The 18,528-nt window shown below is 31.5% G+C and overlaps 3 protein-coding genes across 5 annotated transcripts in view; 1 reads left to right on the forward strand and 2 right to left on the reverse strand.

The window, feature by feature from the left end:
* Positions 1-7,951, reverse strand: part of LOC139524826 (E3 ubiquitin-protein ligase TRAF7-like) — a 32,270-nt gene extending 24,319 nt beyond the window's left edge. The window contains exon 1 of one of the 3 annotated variants that reach the window (XM_071319931.1): positions 7,601-7,951. In XM_071319931.1, the coding sequence (XP_071176032.1) occupies positions 7,601-7,833 (233 nt within the window). In that variant the 5' untranslated portion in view covers positions 7,834-7,951. The remainder of the gene's footprint in view (positions 1-7,600) is intronic. The other 2 variants (XM_071319930.1, XM_071319932.1) reach the window with 2 other exon arrangements.
* The window catches only part of LOC139525559 (tRNA-dihydrouridine(20) synthase [NAD(P)+]-like), a 627,966-nt gene that overhangs the window by 282,827 nt on the left and 326,611 nt on the right, over positions 1-18,528 (reverse strand). The gene's annotated exons all lie outside the window — the stretch shown is intronic.
* On the forward strand, positions 13,090-16,324 carry LOC139524827 (toll-like receptor 2 type-2). Its single transcript, XM_071319933.1, has one exon. It carries the CDS (start codon positions 13,541-13,543, stop codon positions 15,623-15,625), a length of 2,085 nt encoding a protein of 694 aa, XP_071176034.1. The 5' UTR covers positions 13,090-13,540; the 3' UTR covers positions 15,626-16,324.

Here is an 18,528-nt window from a genome sequence, read left to right on the forward strand (position 1 = left end):
AAATACAAGAATATAAATTTTAAATTCTTCACCCTGAAACTGGACAGTAACATGTATACTGTAAATACAAGAATATTAATCTTAAATTCTTCACCCTGAAACTGGACAGTAACATGTATACTGTAAATACAAGAATATTAATTTTAAATTCTTCACCCTGAAACTGGACAGTAACATGTATACTGTAAATACAAGAATATTAATTTTAAATTCTTCACCCTGAAACTGGACAGTAACATGTATACTGTAAATACAAGAATATTAATTTTAAATTCTTCACCCTGAAACTGGACAGTAACATGTATACTGTAAATACAAGAATATTAATCTTAAATTCTTCACCCTGAAACTGGACAGTAACATGTATACTGTAAATACAAGAATATTAATTTTAAATTCTTCACCCTGAAACTGGACAGTAACATGTATACTGTAAATACAAGAATATTAATTTAAATTCTTCACCCTGAAACTGGACAGTAACATGTATACTGTAAATACAAGAATATTAATCTTAAATTCTTCACCCTGAAACTGGACAGTAACATGTATACTGTAAATACAAGAATATTAATCTTAAATTCTTCACCCTGAAACTGGACAGTAACATGTATACTGTAAATACAAGAATATTAATCTTAAATTCTTCACCCTGAAACTGGACAGTAACATGTATACTGTAAATACAAGAATATTAATCTTAAATTCTTCACCCTGAAACTGGACAGTAACATGTATACTGTAAATACAAGAATATTAATTTTAAATTCTTCACCCTGAAACTGGACAGTAACATGTATACTGTAAATACAAGAATATTAATCTTAAATTCTTCACCCTGAAACTGGACAGTAACATGTATACTGTAAATACAAGAATATAAATTTTAAATTCTTCACCCTGAAACTGGACAGTAACATGTATACTGTAAATACAAGAATATTAATCTTAAATTCTTCACCCTGAAACTGGACAGTAACATGTATACTGTAAATACAAGAATATTAATTTTAAATTCTTCACCCTGAAACTGGACAGTAACATGTATACTGTAAATACAAGAATATTAATTTTAAATTCTTCACCCTGAAACTGGACAGTAACATGTATACTGTAAATACAAGAATATTAATTTTAAATTCTTCACCCTGAAACTGGACAGTAACATGTATACTGTAAATACAAGAATATTAATCTTAAATTCTTCACCCTGAAACTGGACAGTAACATGTATACTGTAAATACAAGAATATTAATCTTAAATTCTTCACCCTGAAACTGGACAGTAACATGTATACTGTAAATACAAGAATATTAATCTTAAATTCTTCACCCTGAAACTGGACAGTAACATGTATACTGTAAATACAAGAATATAAATTTTAAATTCTTCACCCTGAAACTGGACAGTAACATGTATACTGTAAATACAAGAATATTAATCTTAAATTCTTCACCCTGAAACTGGACAGTAACATGTATACTGTAAATACAAGAATATTAATCTTAAATTCTTCACCCTGAAACTGGACAGTAACATGTATACTGTAAATACAAGAATATTAATTTTAAATTCTTCACCCTGAAACTGGACAGTAACATGTATACTGTAAATACAAGAATATTAATTTTAAATTCTTCACCCTGAAACTGGACAGTAACATGTATACTGTAAATACAAGAATATTAATTTTAAATTCTTCACCCTGAAACTGGAATAAAAGAAAAACAAGACTGGTGTCACTAGCATGACTAGTGGAGCAGTAATTGTTTATGCTTTCATAGCACCTACATTCCCCTCATTGAATGTGGGTTTAGACTTTGGGTGTTGAACAATCTTTAGTTTTCCCTGTAGCTTTTTGTTGATTGTTGTCTGTCTGCATGACTTTTTCTTAGTACCATGGTGCAGTCTGTCTTTCTTAGTACCATGGTGCAGTCTGTCTTTCTTAGTACCATGGTGCAGTCTGTCTTTCTTAGTACCATGGTGCAGTCTGTCTTTCTTTAATAAGTCAGACTGATGGTATTTAATTGTCCTGCTTGACTCTTTCTTAGTACCATGGTGCAGTCTGTCTTTCTTTAATAAGTTAGACTGATGGTATTTAATTGTCCTGCTTGACTCTTTCTTAGTACCATGGTGCAGTCTGTCTTTCTTTAATAAGTCAGACTGATGGTATTTAATTGTCCTGCTTGACTCTTTCTTAGTACCATGGTGCAGTCTGTCTTTCTTTAATAAGTTAGACTGATGGTATTTAATTAATCTATTGGTATCTTTATCTTAGTACCATGGTGCAGTCTGTCTTTCTTAGTACCATGGTGCAGTCTGTCTTTCTTAGTACCATGGTGCAGTCTGTCTTTCTTTAATAAGTAAGACTGATGGTATTTAATTGGTATCTTTATCGATCTGTCAACATAGAAAAAGGTCAAAACTATTTCTCCTTATCAATTAATGTTAGTGATTTATTCTATAATATGATTTAATATACCAAGGAAAACAAAAATATTTTATGTTTTAAAATTTGATATAAAGCAGACTAATGATTAAATGAACTTAGTCGACAGTTTTCTTATATATAATTTACATTAATAAAATACATATATGTCAAACTCAGATGTAACATAAAAACTATTAATGACAATAGCACACAGAAGAATGACTACAGAATATTTCAATTTTATGTCAAAGATTTATTACAAAAATAATCTTATTAGTTCGCTGTCAAATTACCTGTCAAAACATTTTTTTTTTAATTTAATTGTGGCATGCAGTGTTTACTGTTGCAAAAATAATGTTACATGTACATGTACTTTAGTTAGATAAACAGGATAAACAAGTGTAATTTGTCAGTCCTGGCAATTTCAAGTTTGTACAATATCATTAACATGTACTTTTTTCCCAGAAATAGAAAGCTTTAACTATTTTCACAAATATATTAATTCTATATGACGGCTATTGCAAAATGATAAAATTAGTCAAAAACATAAGGAAGACTACCTGGGTAATACTTTTTTATTGATTTGGTGGATTTATTAACTAATTTTCAAGGGTACCACAATTTTTCTTTGATTGAGGAAGAATTGTATTTTCATGGATATTTCATGCATTTGGTTTAGTGAATTGGTGTGAATTGGCCAAATTCTGCATAATACATGTATTTCATAGAAAAGTCATACTTATTCTAACATTTAAATTCCTGATGTACTTTTAACCGCAAATATTCATACTTGTAAATCCATATTACTTTGTTAGAAAAGCCATGTGAGACTGTCCTGGTTTACAGAATAGTACTGTCAACATGATATGCTGGTAAAATAGACCATTGTATAAAGGAGAATGATACAATGAAAGGGCAAATAAGCTTCTTATCAACCTTTTGTAACAAAAAAATACTTCAAATGACCTTGTTTTTTTCGTGTCAGCTTTTTTCATGATTTGATGACAAAATATATAGCTATAGACAGGTTAAATTTTGATGTGTATAATTTTTGCAGAATGGGAAAATACACTTGAAAGAACTTATCGAAAAATTCTTCTAGTAAATGTTACCAACTATCCTTGTAAGACATAAAATCTAGACCAACAGCTAAGAACTTTAAAGTGTCAACAAAAATAATCTAATCAAAGAGCTGATAGCTCTGAAGTGGAAGAAGGTGAATAAAAAGTAACTTGAATTACCATAAAAGCAGCCCCACTTACCCAGGCTGCTTTGTTCCATTATTGTTAAAATGTATTTTTTTCTTCAAACAAGAAAAGGTCATAAGTACATGGATTTCCCATCCGTACAATCATTTTCTATGTTCAGTTGACTGTGAAAATTAGGTAAAATCTTTAATTTGGCAGTAAAATTAAGAAGATCATATCAAGAGGAACACATGTGTACTAAGTTTCAAGTTGATTGGATTTCAACTTCATCAAAAACTACCTCGACCTTAAACTTTATAACCAGAAGCAGGACGGACGGACAGACTAGGAAACATATTGCCCATAAATGGAGCATAAAAATAGTAAGACTTGTTACATACCCGCCAACTTTTGAAAGTTCCCATATGGGTTTTTACTGCACAACAACAATTTTAAAGGTTACAATTTTTAGCGACGTATTTTGCAAGATCTGGATTGTCTAGAAAAAGTGTCATATTTGTATGATGAACTTGCATGCCTTTTCCTTAAGTCTGTTTGCATGATTCTAGTTATATATTAAATCGGTAGAAAAAATATACATGAAGCTAGCAGACCAGGGTTTATTTTCCAGATTAAGAATATTAGATGCTTGTTGAAATTTCCAATTTTGAATAATGCACAAAGATGGACCTTTAACAGGTTGGGAACAACACTCCAAATGAGGGTAACTAACTGGAAGATCATCACAACCCACTGTAAAAAATGAGCACAAAAAAAGTCATTTATATTCATATTATTTGATGAAACTTTTCCCCAAGAACTATGCATCTATTAAGTACTGAATGGTCAAAACATCATGTTTTTTTATCGACATAAATTTTGTCGTAAATGTAACCAAATGATGTAGAAATTGTGTGTTTTCTTCAAATTTCCATCAAATTGTAATGTTTATAGTTCCTTTATTGCCTCTCTATTTGAATAAAATAAAATAATAAGAAGAATCTGTTTCTTGTTTTGTTTTGTTTTTGACAAATGATTGTTCACTGCTTGCAAATGAATCATTATATTTATATATCTTATCTGTATATATTTTTGTTCATGTCTCCATCTCCTTATCATTTGTAAAGGTTTAGACAAATAAGAAAGAAATAAGCTCCACATGTATATTTGCAACATCGTAAATTAATTAAAAAAAATAACATACACTAGCACTAGTACTGCATGGATTTTAAGCATTATGAAAGTCATATTTGTAGAAAGCTTAAAAAGACTTAAAAACAGTGTAAAATGTCTTGCTATTTCTTAGCTTACACAATAAAATCTAATATATACTAACATTTAAAAATTTAAATTTCAAGATTTTACTAGGAATTAATTAATCTAACTACTAGACCTTTTATTAGTCTAGTTGCACATATTGTATGTTCACATCTAGTCAGTCAGAAACAAATTTATCATATAAACTTCAATGTAATCCTTGAAAGGAGGTCTAGATTGCTAAAATAATTTATAAATTTTAATTTCTTTCTTTGTCCAAAATCATTTAAATTCATTTAATCAACATCATTTTATGATTATTTGATTAAAATATTAATCATTTATAGTCTTTTTACAATTTACATTTTTGAAAGCAAAATAACTGAAAACAGGTTAAAACAAAGGGAAGTAACAAAAAAGTATTTCAATATTCCCAATACACATCGTTTTGATAACACAACGGCAGTTAGCCGGAGGTAAACATCGTTGATTACCAGTATGTTTGACACCCAAGCTGTCAAGTGAAGCCATATAATTATACATCTTCTTTGATGTTCAGGTAAAATTTAACACAGGTGTCAATTACACCCGTACAGTAGTAAGAAATGATCAAATATTCATTCATGAAATATTTCATACACGGGAGTTTTTTCTCCTAAACGGGAGAACGGGAGGAGACCCCTGAAAACGGGAGTTTTGTACTCCCGTCGGGAGGTTCACATGTATGTAATACGAAGGGCATCTAATTCACATGACAAAGGAAAACCATGAATAAAGACAACACTTTATATATCCTTTTTATTTATATAAAAACAAAATCTTCTTGTCTGCAGGATTGCAAATTCGTAACTTCAAGGGCGAACTTGTAAACAGGGCGAGTTGTCCCGATACCAAATTCACGCATGCGTAATACAAATATCTACAGTTAAAACATCCTGTTACAAGTAAACAAATAACGTTCATGTGGATGAGATGAAATCTAATAATTTACATAAATAAAAGGGTCATATTTACGATAGTGATTGTTTTACAATCATAATTTACAAATTAAATGATTCAGATGCCTAATCATGTGTAAAAATCGATGTCAGGAATCTTAAGTTGTTTTGAAATTGTAATACACGAAATGAATGCGGCATACGGAGACTCAATGCCAAGGGTCGGCCCCTTAAGTCTTCAGAAGAATAATCGAGAGGGTTCATATTAAATTTTGTAAAATATTACTTGGAGTAAAAAAGTCTACTCCTGATTTTATGATTTATGGTGAATTGGGAAGATATCCATTAGATATTTCAATCAAGTTACGAATGATTAATTATTGGTTCAAGTTGGTAACTGGAAAACCTGACAAATTGCCTTTTATTTTGTATAACTTAGCAACTGCCAAATATGGTACAAATATTTTATGGTTAAAACAAGTCAAATCAATTTAAGACATGTGTGGCTTGTCATATGTATGGGATAATATCTTTTTTGTAGATAAAACATGGCTACATGTAACCATCAAACAGAATTTGATAGATCAATTTAAACAAAAATGGCTAGCAAGCCTACAAGAATCACCAAAAGCATTAAATTATCGTTTATTTAAAGATACTTTGGAGTTTGAGAAATATTTAAATATTTTGGATGACAGGCAGATATCCTTATTTTTTAAATTTCGAAATTTAAACATGAAATTTCCAATAGAAACTGGAAGATGGCAAAACATAGAAAGAGAAAACAGAAAATGTTTATTGTGTAATTCAGATGCCATTTGGTGATGAATACCATTACATTTTTAATTGTTCAGCTTTTGATAATTGTAGAAAACAATGTATTGCATTTTACTATAGAAATAGACCAAACTCATTGAAGTTTTATGAATTAATGAATTCTAAAAAATGTACAGAACTAAACAAACTATGTAAACTTATTAAGGAGATAAATAACAAATTAAACTTTTCTGGGTGAACAATTGTGAATGCCTCTATCTACTTTCGTACATTATTTATTTATGTAATTGTAATAATTGTATTGAAATATGTAATTATCTCTATACCTTTGTAATTTGGTTTGTGAGAAATAAAGATATACAGTTTAGGAGGTGGGGCATTGTAATCAAAGGTCTACCTTGTCTCTGATTGTTTAGTGATAATGACAGTTGTCAATCATACTAGTATTGTATCAGTACCCAATTACCTTATCAAAATGTTTTTAAAAAAAGCCTGCACATCAACACACCTTAATGACATACATTCTTGAATGAACTGCTCCAACAATGTACCCATTTTTTTCAGTTTATATGTGTATTATGTGCACATACATAAGAACCATAGGGAACTATATTTCAGTGAGAATACATTTAGTAACAGTAGCTAACCTGTCATGTTGTTAGGGAGGTTAGTGCCTTAGTAAAAGATTTAGAACAAGTTCTAACTTGTTATGTCGTAAATCTAAATTGATTTTTCTTAGCAATTCACAATGGTGTATGACACGCCTACCTTTGTTGTCTGAATCATCCGTAGCAATCCTACCCAAGTATGTCAATCGTAATTATTTCCTCTAAAAGTTTAAGTTGTGTTGACAGCCAAGAAATCGGCATATAAAGAAATTTCGCCACCTGTTTACATTTTTCTAAATCACAAGTTAAGTACCTAGTGTTATATAAAGGTACATAGGATTTTTTTTCTGAGACTAGTGCCTGTGGTCCCCAAATTGTTTAGAGCGCTGAAAAATACAAACCTGTTTACTACAAGCTGTGTGGTGTCACATTGGTTACCATCAACAGGACAAATTGAAGTACAGAAGGCGCATTTTTTACAAAACGTATGACCACATTTAATGCTTATTACAGGTTCTGAGTATAATCGCCCACAAATCGGACAGGTAAGATGACTTGAAAGTTCATCTGCTAACACGGTTGGAAGGTTTTTGGTTTGTTCTGAATCGTCCATGTTAGGCTTTTGTAAATACATCCAATTTATCCCTTAGATTTGGATTGGAACAGCTTATTCTAGGAGGAAATCAACTTTTTGTTTTGATTAAAATTTCCTTCCGCATTACGTCGCTCTTTTTGTTGAAGGTAATTTTCTTGTCAAATCCATCTTATAACCGAAAATAAATTAGAACGACCATCTATAGCAACGGCCATGTTAAAAGAGGAAACGATCGATGTCTGATAATGTTTAATTTACATATTGATACAACTTATCATCATATCAAATTGGTTGAATGTGCTTTTTAAGCTTCATCAAACCAATACAAGAAATAATTCAACGTTTGGGCCGGATGTTGTTTTTTGACATATCTTCCTTCGGAAAGAAATTTTAAGGTTACATCTTTAAGGGGTGTTAAATTTAAAGCAGTGGCTATTGCACCGGCAAAATAGAAAATTTTATATTTAGCCGGATCTGAATAATATATCTCAGTTCAAACCGGCAAAATAGCATTGATAGTGTAAGATATAATGCTTACTGCATACAGTAAAAAAAAATCTGAGATTTTATTTTTATGATGATACATCTTATGGTAGTATTAAACTGGCTGATTTTATAAATAATTTCAACTAAACGTAAATCTTCAGTATAATAAGGGGAAAAAAGGGAATCAATCAATCAATCAATGTGCCTCAAATATTGTTAGCTGTTTTCTTATTTAACTACTGGTATATCAGTAATTATTTGATTCTTGTATATTTACAGTGCACATATCCTAGTTCCTTTCAAAACGGTAAATATTACATTTCACTCTTTACAAAGAAACGGAAAAATAAATATTCACTATATTGCTGGTGCCGGCAAAATAGCCATTAATTTCTATAGGAAAATCCATTTTGCCGGCTAGAATTAGGATATTTCAGAGCCTGGAACATAGCCACTGCCTAAATTTACTAGTCGACATTGACTCAATACTCATGATGGTCTCGTACGTACAATGAAGAAACTCGTTAAATTGTCTTCCGCCTGGTTAGGAAATTAAAACTACAATATGATCGGTCTGATTTTTATTGAAATATACAAATCTGAAAGACTGCCGCCAATTAATTTGTAGGTCTTTTCATTTTTATTTTAAATACACAAAGTTGTCAGAGGGTCTTGTCTTATTTTGGATTTTTGTTTTATATAATATTTATATATAAAAAAAACACCAAGGATTTTTATATTATACAAACCTGTGAAAACACGCAATGTTTTGTTTGGTGCAATTTGTTTCAAATAAGTCATAAAAGGAAGGGGAGATAAATCCAATTATTCAAATTATAAAAGATTTGCGGATATATAGTAAATTTTCATAACTCAAATTTACTGATTTCTTTCGGAAAGCTCACTCGTTTTTTTAACAATATTATGAGCTATTTGTATAGTTAAAAACTATACAAAAATTTGGGTTTAATAAGTATATGTAAAACTATACAAAATCAAACAACTTTGCGAAACCTGTAGCTTAAAAAAAGATCCGTGCGTGACTCATACTTTTTACCAGTGTGTTTATCATGTATATGTTTCCCACACGTCATGCCTACGTTTTTGATTTCTATGAACGTAATCAATGTATAACTAATCAATTATTTCAATGATATTCACTATGTATGACGGATAAAATCATATTGAAAGGCACATCATTTGTTTGTTCTATTACAGACATAACGTTGTTTATAACATTTCCTTGTTACGTTATAAACATCAATTTTATGATATATGTAGTGATCGAATGAGTCGTCGCAATTAGCATGATGTTGACAACTATTTTTCAATATCGCATTCTAAGATAGATATGCGATATGAGTTATGCATCCTGAATGTATCCATCAGTTCCAAAGTAATAAATGTGATAAGGGCATTATCACCATCAACATCAGCGTCGACATTTATCGAATCTTCGACTTTGGAATTCTCTCATGTGTTTTTGTGGACTGTTTACGTTTGTTTTTTCTTTTGACAATGTAATGGCACAACTTTTTTCTTCGACAGGTTTTTTATTGCCTCCTCACTATAATGCCTTCTTATTTCAATTTTCATTTTTATTCAATGTTATCGCATCCACATTCAAAAATGGAAAACGCATACTCATAAAGTATTAGTATATATTTTGAAAAATAAAAACATATGAGTAAATCTACATCGCCCTTTTCTCAGAAATCATCATACCGATATTCAAACATCTAGAAAGGCAATATACTACTTATGTCTTTGAAATGAAATTAGAATTTTAAGAATACTTATAACATCCGTGATTGCTAAATTATGTTAGACTTTGGAAATTTAGAACAACAAGTACACAACAACCGATAGAACATGCATGTAGATGGCAAATATTAAAAGGAAAACCTGTTTATGTAGCTTTTGTACAAATAGACAAGTTAGTGGTGAGTACCACTGCATGCATTTTTGCCGGAATGCAGGGTTTTCCACAAGAACGAAGGAAATATATAAAAAGTTACGCAAACACATCTATGTCCTGTAATCGTAAAGATATTCTTAAGAACTTCTGACTTTGTATGTATATCTAATGTCATTGTGTAAATAATTATGTTTGTCCTCTTGCCTAAGATTCGTTAAATCTGATGTTATAAGTTTGTTCCATCATGTGTCTACCGCATATAATTAAGAATGGAAATGGGGAATGTACCAAAGAGACCATGACCTGAACAAAGGACAGAAAACAGCACAAAGCCACCAATTGGAGAATCATTGGACAACAGCTTTAGCTTACCGCTGAACAACAATGTGTTCTAAGTCAGAAAAAAAGAATTAAGCCAATGTACATATCAATGAACTAAACATGAAAATAAAGACACACAAGACTATCAAAGGCTATAGAGGTTTCTGACTTGAGATGGACACATACATGCTGCGGGGTTTAACATGTTTGTTTCTGACTTGAGATGGACACATACATGCTGCGGGATTTAACATGTTTGTTTCTGACTTGAGATGGACACATACATGCTGCGGGATTTAACATGTTTGTTTCTGACTTGAGATGGACACATACATGCTGCGGGATTTAACATGTTTGTTTCTGACTTGAGATGGACACATACATGCTGCGGGGTTTAACATGTTTGTTTCTGACTTGAGATGGACACATACATGCTGTGGGGTTTAACATGTTTTGTGAGATAACAATCCACTTCCTATACCTCTCGCTCATATAGAATATATATACAAACACACAGTGATATGCACAGTAAAACTCAATTTAAAAGAAGTCCAAGTCCGATATTAGAATAGATCGCCACTATATTTATATCATGCTTTTTGTGTAAGCATGTGTTTATCTCTGTAATGATGTAATGCATTGGCTGTATGATAATAAAGATATGTCAAAGTCTGAAAGACTTATTTGTGAGAGTTGATGTCTCCTCTAAAAGTTCTTCAACTGTAGGATGGTGCAAGTCGTGTGGTATTAATGTATAGTTTATTTGGCAATTGTCAATGCTAGTCAGCGGGGTTTATGAACATTAGAAACTGTTGTTCGACCTGCTTGCATTTGTCAATATTAATGGGTTTTTTTTAAATATACTTTTTTTTAAAACTTTTTTGGTCTTTTGAAAAATATTGTTTGTGCTGTACTTAGACCCCTCTACTATTTAAAGAAATTTGTTTTGCATGCACAAATATAAAAATTGTTGTTTTTATCCAAAGCAATCATATAGGGTTTGAACGTTGTTTTCAATTTAGACTTGCAAACATACATGACAAAGTCATATATAGTTTTAAATACGACAACGCTAAGATTCCTATATCATTATAAACTTCGACAACGCTAAGATTCCTATATCATTATAAACTTCGACAACGCTAAGATTCCTATATCATTATAAACTTCGACAACGCTAAGATTCCTATATTATAGTATTAATGAATGGATGTTTTTATAATGGCCCTGTTATATGTCCAAGGTCTGTAATAATGGTCGAGGAAGTCTGTAATGGCCCGAGGCAACGCCGAGGGCTATTACAGACATCCGAAGCCATTATTACTGACCGAGGACATATAACAGGGCCATTATAAAAACACCCATTTCTTAATACATTTATTAACCAACTGACCAAAAGTGTATGTGTTGCTGCTAACTTGATGTACGGTCTTACTCTTTTAATGACAGTTTAGTTTGAACAAAATAATTTGTACTTCACCATTATAAACATGATAAAGCTTTAAATATACCAAATATCCAAGATATTAAGTTGAAAGAGATATGTGTTAAAAAAACAGGATGAACAGCGATCCCTTTATATGGTTCTTTAATGTTGGTTGCTGGTTACTAAATTAAATAAAATACAAAAAGGTATTATACTCTTTACAACTTAGTTTTATTAACTTTATTAAAAACCCTAACAAGGCTTAATACAGACAAACTGGGCATTAATACAGGGCCATTACAGAAAAACAGGGCCATTACAGAAAAAACAGGGCCATTACAGAAAAACAGGGCCATTACAGAAAAAAACAGGGCCATTACAGAAAAACAGGGCCATTACAGAAAAAACAGGGCCATTACAGAAAAACAGGACCATTACAGAAAAAACAGGGCCATTACAGAAAATATGTAATTTTTAATAAACAGTCACTTTTGGCAATAATGCACTTAGTTGGTTAATAAATCATTATAAACTTCGACAACGCTAAGATTCCTGTATCATTATCAACTTCGACAACTTTTTGTCGGTCCTTATCGGCAAACCAATCAATTTCAAAGACACCATTTGATTTTTTTTGGTCATTTTTATTATCAATAACATTTGTTATTTCATTTTAAGAAAGGAAATATATACGCTTGGATGTTACTCTGTACTTCTATTCTAAGTAAAAGTAATGGGTAAAGACTTTTAGAATTATTTTGCCTTTTGGTTTTTATTATTTTAATTTTTGACCGACCAGGTAAACAAGGAAAAGGTAGACGGATCTCTGACATACTTATCTATAAAATCTGTCACAGTTATGTTTTGGACATGATGTATTACATGAGGGTGTGGACTCGGGGTTCTTTATGTCAGTAAACTTAAATCTTCACGCTATTTTTGTCTTTCTCAAATATAATGGTACATTACTTCTTCTTTACACATTATCTCATTATTGTTCTCCATTCTTTAATTTGTTCTGCCCATTCTTGTCTATTTTTCTTTGATGGTCCAGTATTCACTTTTTCTGTAATCCCGTCAAGGCCCTCGTACATTAACCTCGGGCTACAAAATAATGTCACACTAAGGCAGAACACAAACTACGTGACGACAATATGGATAATTGTTTCCAAGGATGTACATTTATCCTTACTTTTTCTTTCAAATCGCAGTGGAAAAATGCATTTAATCTCTAAAACATTGTGTTATTCTAGTAAAAATGTACGATTGTTTTGCCGTTTTGTGGTATGCGGTCGATTTAAAATGTCATAACATAAACCATGCTCTTTGAGGAGTATTTGTTTAATGGGAATATTTGGAATTTACATAAACAGTTGTAATGCGAACTGAATTATTTTTTTTATTTAACTCGTCGAAACCGAGTTAACAAATTCATAACATGTGATGTGATTAAATCATGCAAACATGAATATGGATTCCGATCTAAACAAAAAATAATGATTCATTTTGTTTTGTGGTCCTATCATGACTGGAGTAAATTGTTAAAATAGTAAATAATATATCATCTATCGTGCGCATTAACATAACAATTCAAAATGAGGAGGACTGTAATGTGTGTTTGTTTTTTGTTTACCGTCTATTTAATTTACCATGGACACTCTCAGGAAAATAGTACAGAAACTTTACAAGATTCGATGATGGAATTCTTAAAACAAGATTTCATGAATGAAAATGAAACGATTGGAAATAATAGAAATAGTATTCTACCCGAAAGTTTGAATGATACTTGTACAATAACAGAGACGAATGGGACTTATTTTTGTTACTGTTTAATTGACAAAAACCATTCTGGATTATGGGACTTCACTGCCATTAGGCAATGGATCTTAAACTCGAGTTATGAATTCCAATTCGATTTAAAATGTGTTAACTTCTCAAAGATTGCTTTGCCTTGGCCAATCAAAGCCAAAAATATCGATTTTGTCAGAGTAAAAAGATGTACTATAACTGGATTTTTTATGGACTATGGAAATCCCTATATCGAAACAATTCCGGATCATCTACGGGTCATGGACATATCCAACTCCGTCGTTCTCATTGGACTACAAGACTTGGTTACAATGGTAACCAATTTCAAAGAAGTTACCGAAGATTACAACTGCGGCAATGACAAAACTTTACAAACTCTCATATACGCAAATGTTACTTATATATATGATATGGACGAAATAAATTCTCTTGAAGAAGGTAAATCGGAAAATTCAGAAGACGAAATCATAGGAGCCGGAAGTAACATGATTGCGAATACCCGCGAGCTTGACCACAGATGTTCGTTCAACGAGCTTAAAGAAATTGACCAGAGTACAAGCACTACTAAGTCAAGATATTTCCTCTCCATTCAAACTGAACTATCAACATTTCCGAAGCTGACATTTTATAATTTTTCTAATACGGGACAAATTGAAATCACGAAAGAATTTCAAACTTGGTGGAGATTCTTTCCCAAAATGGAATTATTAGATCTTTCGTATAATATCATATCAACCATAGATTTGGATCCATCAGCCTACACGTGGAGTACTTTCAAAATAAAAATAGATTTAAGATACAATAACATAACCGAATTATCACAAGAAGATTTGGAACTCCTCGGTAGCTTACCGAATGTAGACGTCGATATTAGATATAATCCGATACATTGTGAATGTTCAGATCATATGATTGAATTGTTGGAAATAATACATGATGATACAAAATGGGAAGCAATGGGCCTGCATCGATATGATTATCTTAAAAATATGACCTGCAACTTACCGGATAAACTGAAAGGAAGAAAACTTTCAGAGATAACCAAGTCTGATATATCATGCCCAATGTTCAGTGCAACATCACCAGCTCCTATAATAGTTCTGAGCATCTGTATAGTAATTCTTATTGTCATCATTATACTTTTGACAAAATTCAGAAAAGAAATATTTATTTTGACGTATACAAGATTTCATATCATACTTCCTTGTCAACCAGCAGAAGTTTCGGAGAACAAAACATATGATGCATTTGTGTCGTACAGTAGTCAAGACGAAGAATGGGTATCTAAGACGTTTAAAGAACTAGAGGCATCATCCCAATCCGACGGTTACCATCAGTTCCGGTTTTGTCTTCATCATAGAGACTTTATTCCTGGGAAGACAATATTTGACAATGTTATAGACAGTGTTGAATCAAGCAGGCATACAGTGATTATTCTATCAAAACATTTCTTACAAAGCCACTATTGCATGTATGAATTTCATGAAGCTTTTCAGCAAAGTATTATAGAACGAAAACGTCACATGGTGGTCGTTTTAATGGAAAATATTCCCGAGGGAGAACTTCCAACCGATCTAAAAAGATGTCTCAAAACATTTACATATATTAGAAGAGATGATTCAATTTTCAAAGATCGATTAATATTTGCAATGTCACATAAAGGGAGAAAAGACGCGAAATCCCAAAATAAAAATACAGTTACCGACGGCCTTGACAACCCTGTATTTTCTTCATCTGAAAAGGATGTAACGCTTCGATTAGAGACATCCAGACCTCGGCATGACGACTCGGTGATAACGTTGAGTCAGATAGTTCCTGATCTCGTTGTTGGACATAATGAATCTAAAAGTAATGGATATACAATAGCATAGTTTAATGGTGTATATGTTGTGTAGCAGTACAAGTTGTAATATTGTACAAATTATAATTTGCACATATTTTTTTGTACAAGTTATCAGTGTTTTATGAACTGCTAAACACAAATGAATGATGCAAGCGCACTGTCTATTGTTTCGCACTTTCTGTCATATTTCACAACTACATGATACAGTCTAATACTGAGCATTAATACTAAAACATTATAAGACCACAAAAAGACTTTTTTTTATGGATATGAATATGGTATAAGGAGAAAAATAAAATTAGAATTTAAACCATTCAGGAATCCTCATTTCCAGTTTGAGAACAAGGAGACTAGCACTTAATGTTAGTTTGAGGTATATACATTTGAAGTTAAAATACTAAACTGGTACATTTTAGTTGATATATATATATAAACCTGTATCACCTGGCGCAAGAAGGTGTGTGTCATAAAACTTATAACTTGTACAAAAACCCTGTAAAAATTATAGTTTAAACAAACTTACATCTTGTACACAACATATACATATTTTGTAAATGATATTATGTCCGACAGAACTTGTACAGTATTGTTATAAATCTCGAATTCGATCAAATCTTATTCTTTTCTGATATTGATCTCGTTGTCGAATCCAAATCATTAGAACACAAAGTTGTATAGTTTGTTGATGTATACGATTTTTTTTATAAATAAAATAATATACCTGAAACTATTTATATTGTTTATATTGTTATAAACTTAGTTTAAATATGGAAAATAACCGAGAGTTTTTACCTTTTTTTTTTATCGTGTCATGTTTTAACGCCATGAGTGATGACTGTTCTGTTTAACATCAAATCATCGTTAAATGTTTCGTTTTAATGGAATTACGCCACTTACCTAAAACATTTGGATCCGCAGCTCCCTGGAACTGGCTCAATTTTCATTGACCAATAGTACCAAGATACATGTATGCTGATATAAGAAAATCAAACTTCAAAAGTAATGAAAAGATTGAAAACAAATTTTCGAATGGTTGGAAAGTAAAATTCTTTAAAAATTATTCTCTCGTTACCTTGACACCTTCTCTGATCTCATATGATAAATAAATAAAGACAACAGTAGTATACCGCTGTTAAAAAGTTATTAATCGATCGAGAAAAACATAAATCCGTGTTACAAACTAAAACCGAGGTACACTCATCAACTATAAGAGGAAAACAATGGAACAACAGAAACACTGAACTGCAACTAAACAGACGACAATGCAACATACATAACAATCAAAACCAAAGAGTAAACAAAAACGAGAAAAGAGATAACAACAGCCATATTCTTGACTTGATACAGGACATTTTAAGGAAAAAAGGTGTGTTGAACTTGATTTAATGGCTAGCTCAACCTCCCGCTTTTATGTCAATGTTTAAGATACAGCTCAAATGACAATATTACGTGACAGAAAATACAGTACAAATACAACTGTATGATGCAGACTGCGATATTTTTAATGAGATGCAAAGTACACTGTCTCTGAATATTTATTTTGCATATACTTTTTGGTGAAGGAAATCGTTGTACATAAAACGTAAGTCGAAAAAAACCCAAGAACAAACCAAACGACAAAAAAAAAAACAGTTACAAAAAACCTCCAGATTAATATAGGAAAATGTAGTATGAGTGCCAATGAGACAACTCTCCATCCAAATAACAATTTATTATTCACTGAACTGCACGGAAACATGTTATTCTCCAAATATTCATAATTAGTACAACACAACATTCATGAGATACAATAAAAGATTATAGACTTGTATATAAAACAGCAAACACAATCTGTTTAGAATTATTGTTCAAATGTGTTTAGCTGTTAGCTATTTGTATTTTGATAATTATAATAATACTTTTACTAAAACCATATCATTTAAATATTTGTTTGTTGTTTCACAGTTTTATTCACATGATATATAGCCATGCATAAAATGAACATATTTTAAATTGTTTAATTGACTGAGAACCAAACACCAACTTTCAAATCATACGGGACGGAAAAACAACATAGCAATTCAGAGGTTATAAAAAATGTTAATGGCGAACCTATTTATAGAGTATAGAGTGTCTGTTGAATTTCACCTCATCCAATAATTATCAAAGGTACCAGAATTATAATTTAGTACGCCAGAAAAAAATATTAACACCCCCGCCCCCCCCCTTTATTTATTTTAAAGATAAATGGTAATTCCCTTATCAATCATGCTTATTTAAATAAGAATAGACAGAAGATACCAATGTGACATTCAAAACTCAAATGTCGAAAGACTCAACAAATTATTCCCCAAAACTGGAGGTGATATCATGTAATCAGGAAGGGTAAGTTGTTTTATTAATGGCATCTGTGATGTAGCTCGTGATAAGTAAAAATTATGTGATGTCACAGTCAATGAAAAGAGTACGGGATCGTGTTGGAACATATGTGTGGTCATATGTGACACATATACCAAGACTGTCACGTGATGGCGTCAGTAAATGACTGCACATTTACCATTTGTTTCCCTTTGTTCATAGCTTCTTTAAAGGGACATTCACTTTTGGCTGTATCTGAGTCTCCCACTATGTGTGAGTAACACTAATGCAAAAACTAAAATGAAATCAAAAGGAAAGAAAAAAAGTATGAAATTATTTTGCCTTTTTACTTAATGTCTTTAATGTTTAAAGACAACTTAAACCAGGTATACGGATCTCTGACACACTTAACTATATAATCTGTCAGAGTGATGTTTTTGGATATGATGTATTCAACGATCGTAGATTCCGCTGTCGGCGTTGTCAACATTTAGGTACATGCTGTGGTTAAAGTTTTTTAGACACCAATAAATTTGTCAAACTTTCATGGAATGTTTTGAAATTCGGACATAAGCTTGTTCATGATCAATTACT

The sequence above is a fragment of the Mytilus edulis genome, chromosome 5 (genome assembly GCF_963676685.1).
Source record: "Mytilus edulis chromosome 5, xbMytEdul2.2, whole genome shotgun sequence".
Classification (NCBI taxonomy): domain Eukaryota; kingdom Metazoa; phylum Mollusca; class Bivalvia; order Mytilida; family Mytilidae; genus Mytilus; species Mytilus edulis.

Bases quoted from the DNA above. Each gene is read 5' to 3' on its own strand.
- LOC139524827 (XM_071319933.1), top strand. From the start codon at position 13,541: ATGAGGAGGACTGTAATGTGTGTTTGTTTTTTGTTTACCGTCTATTTA.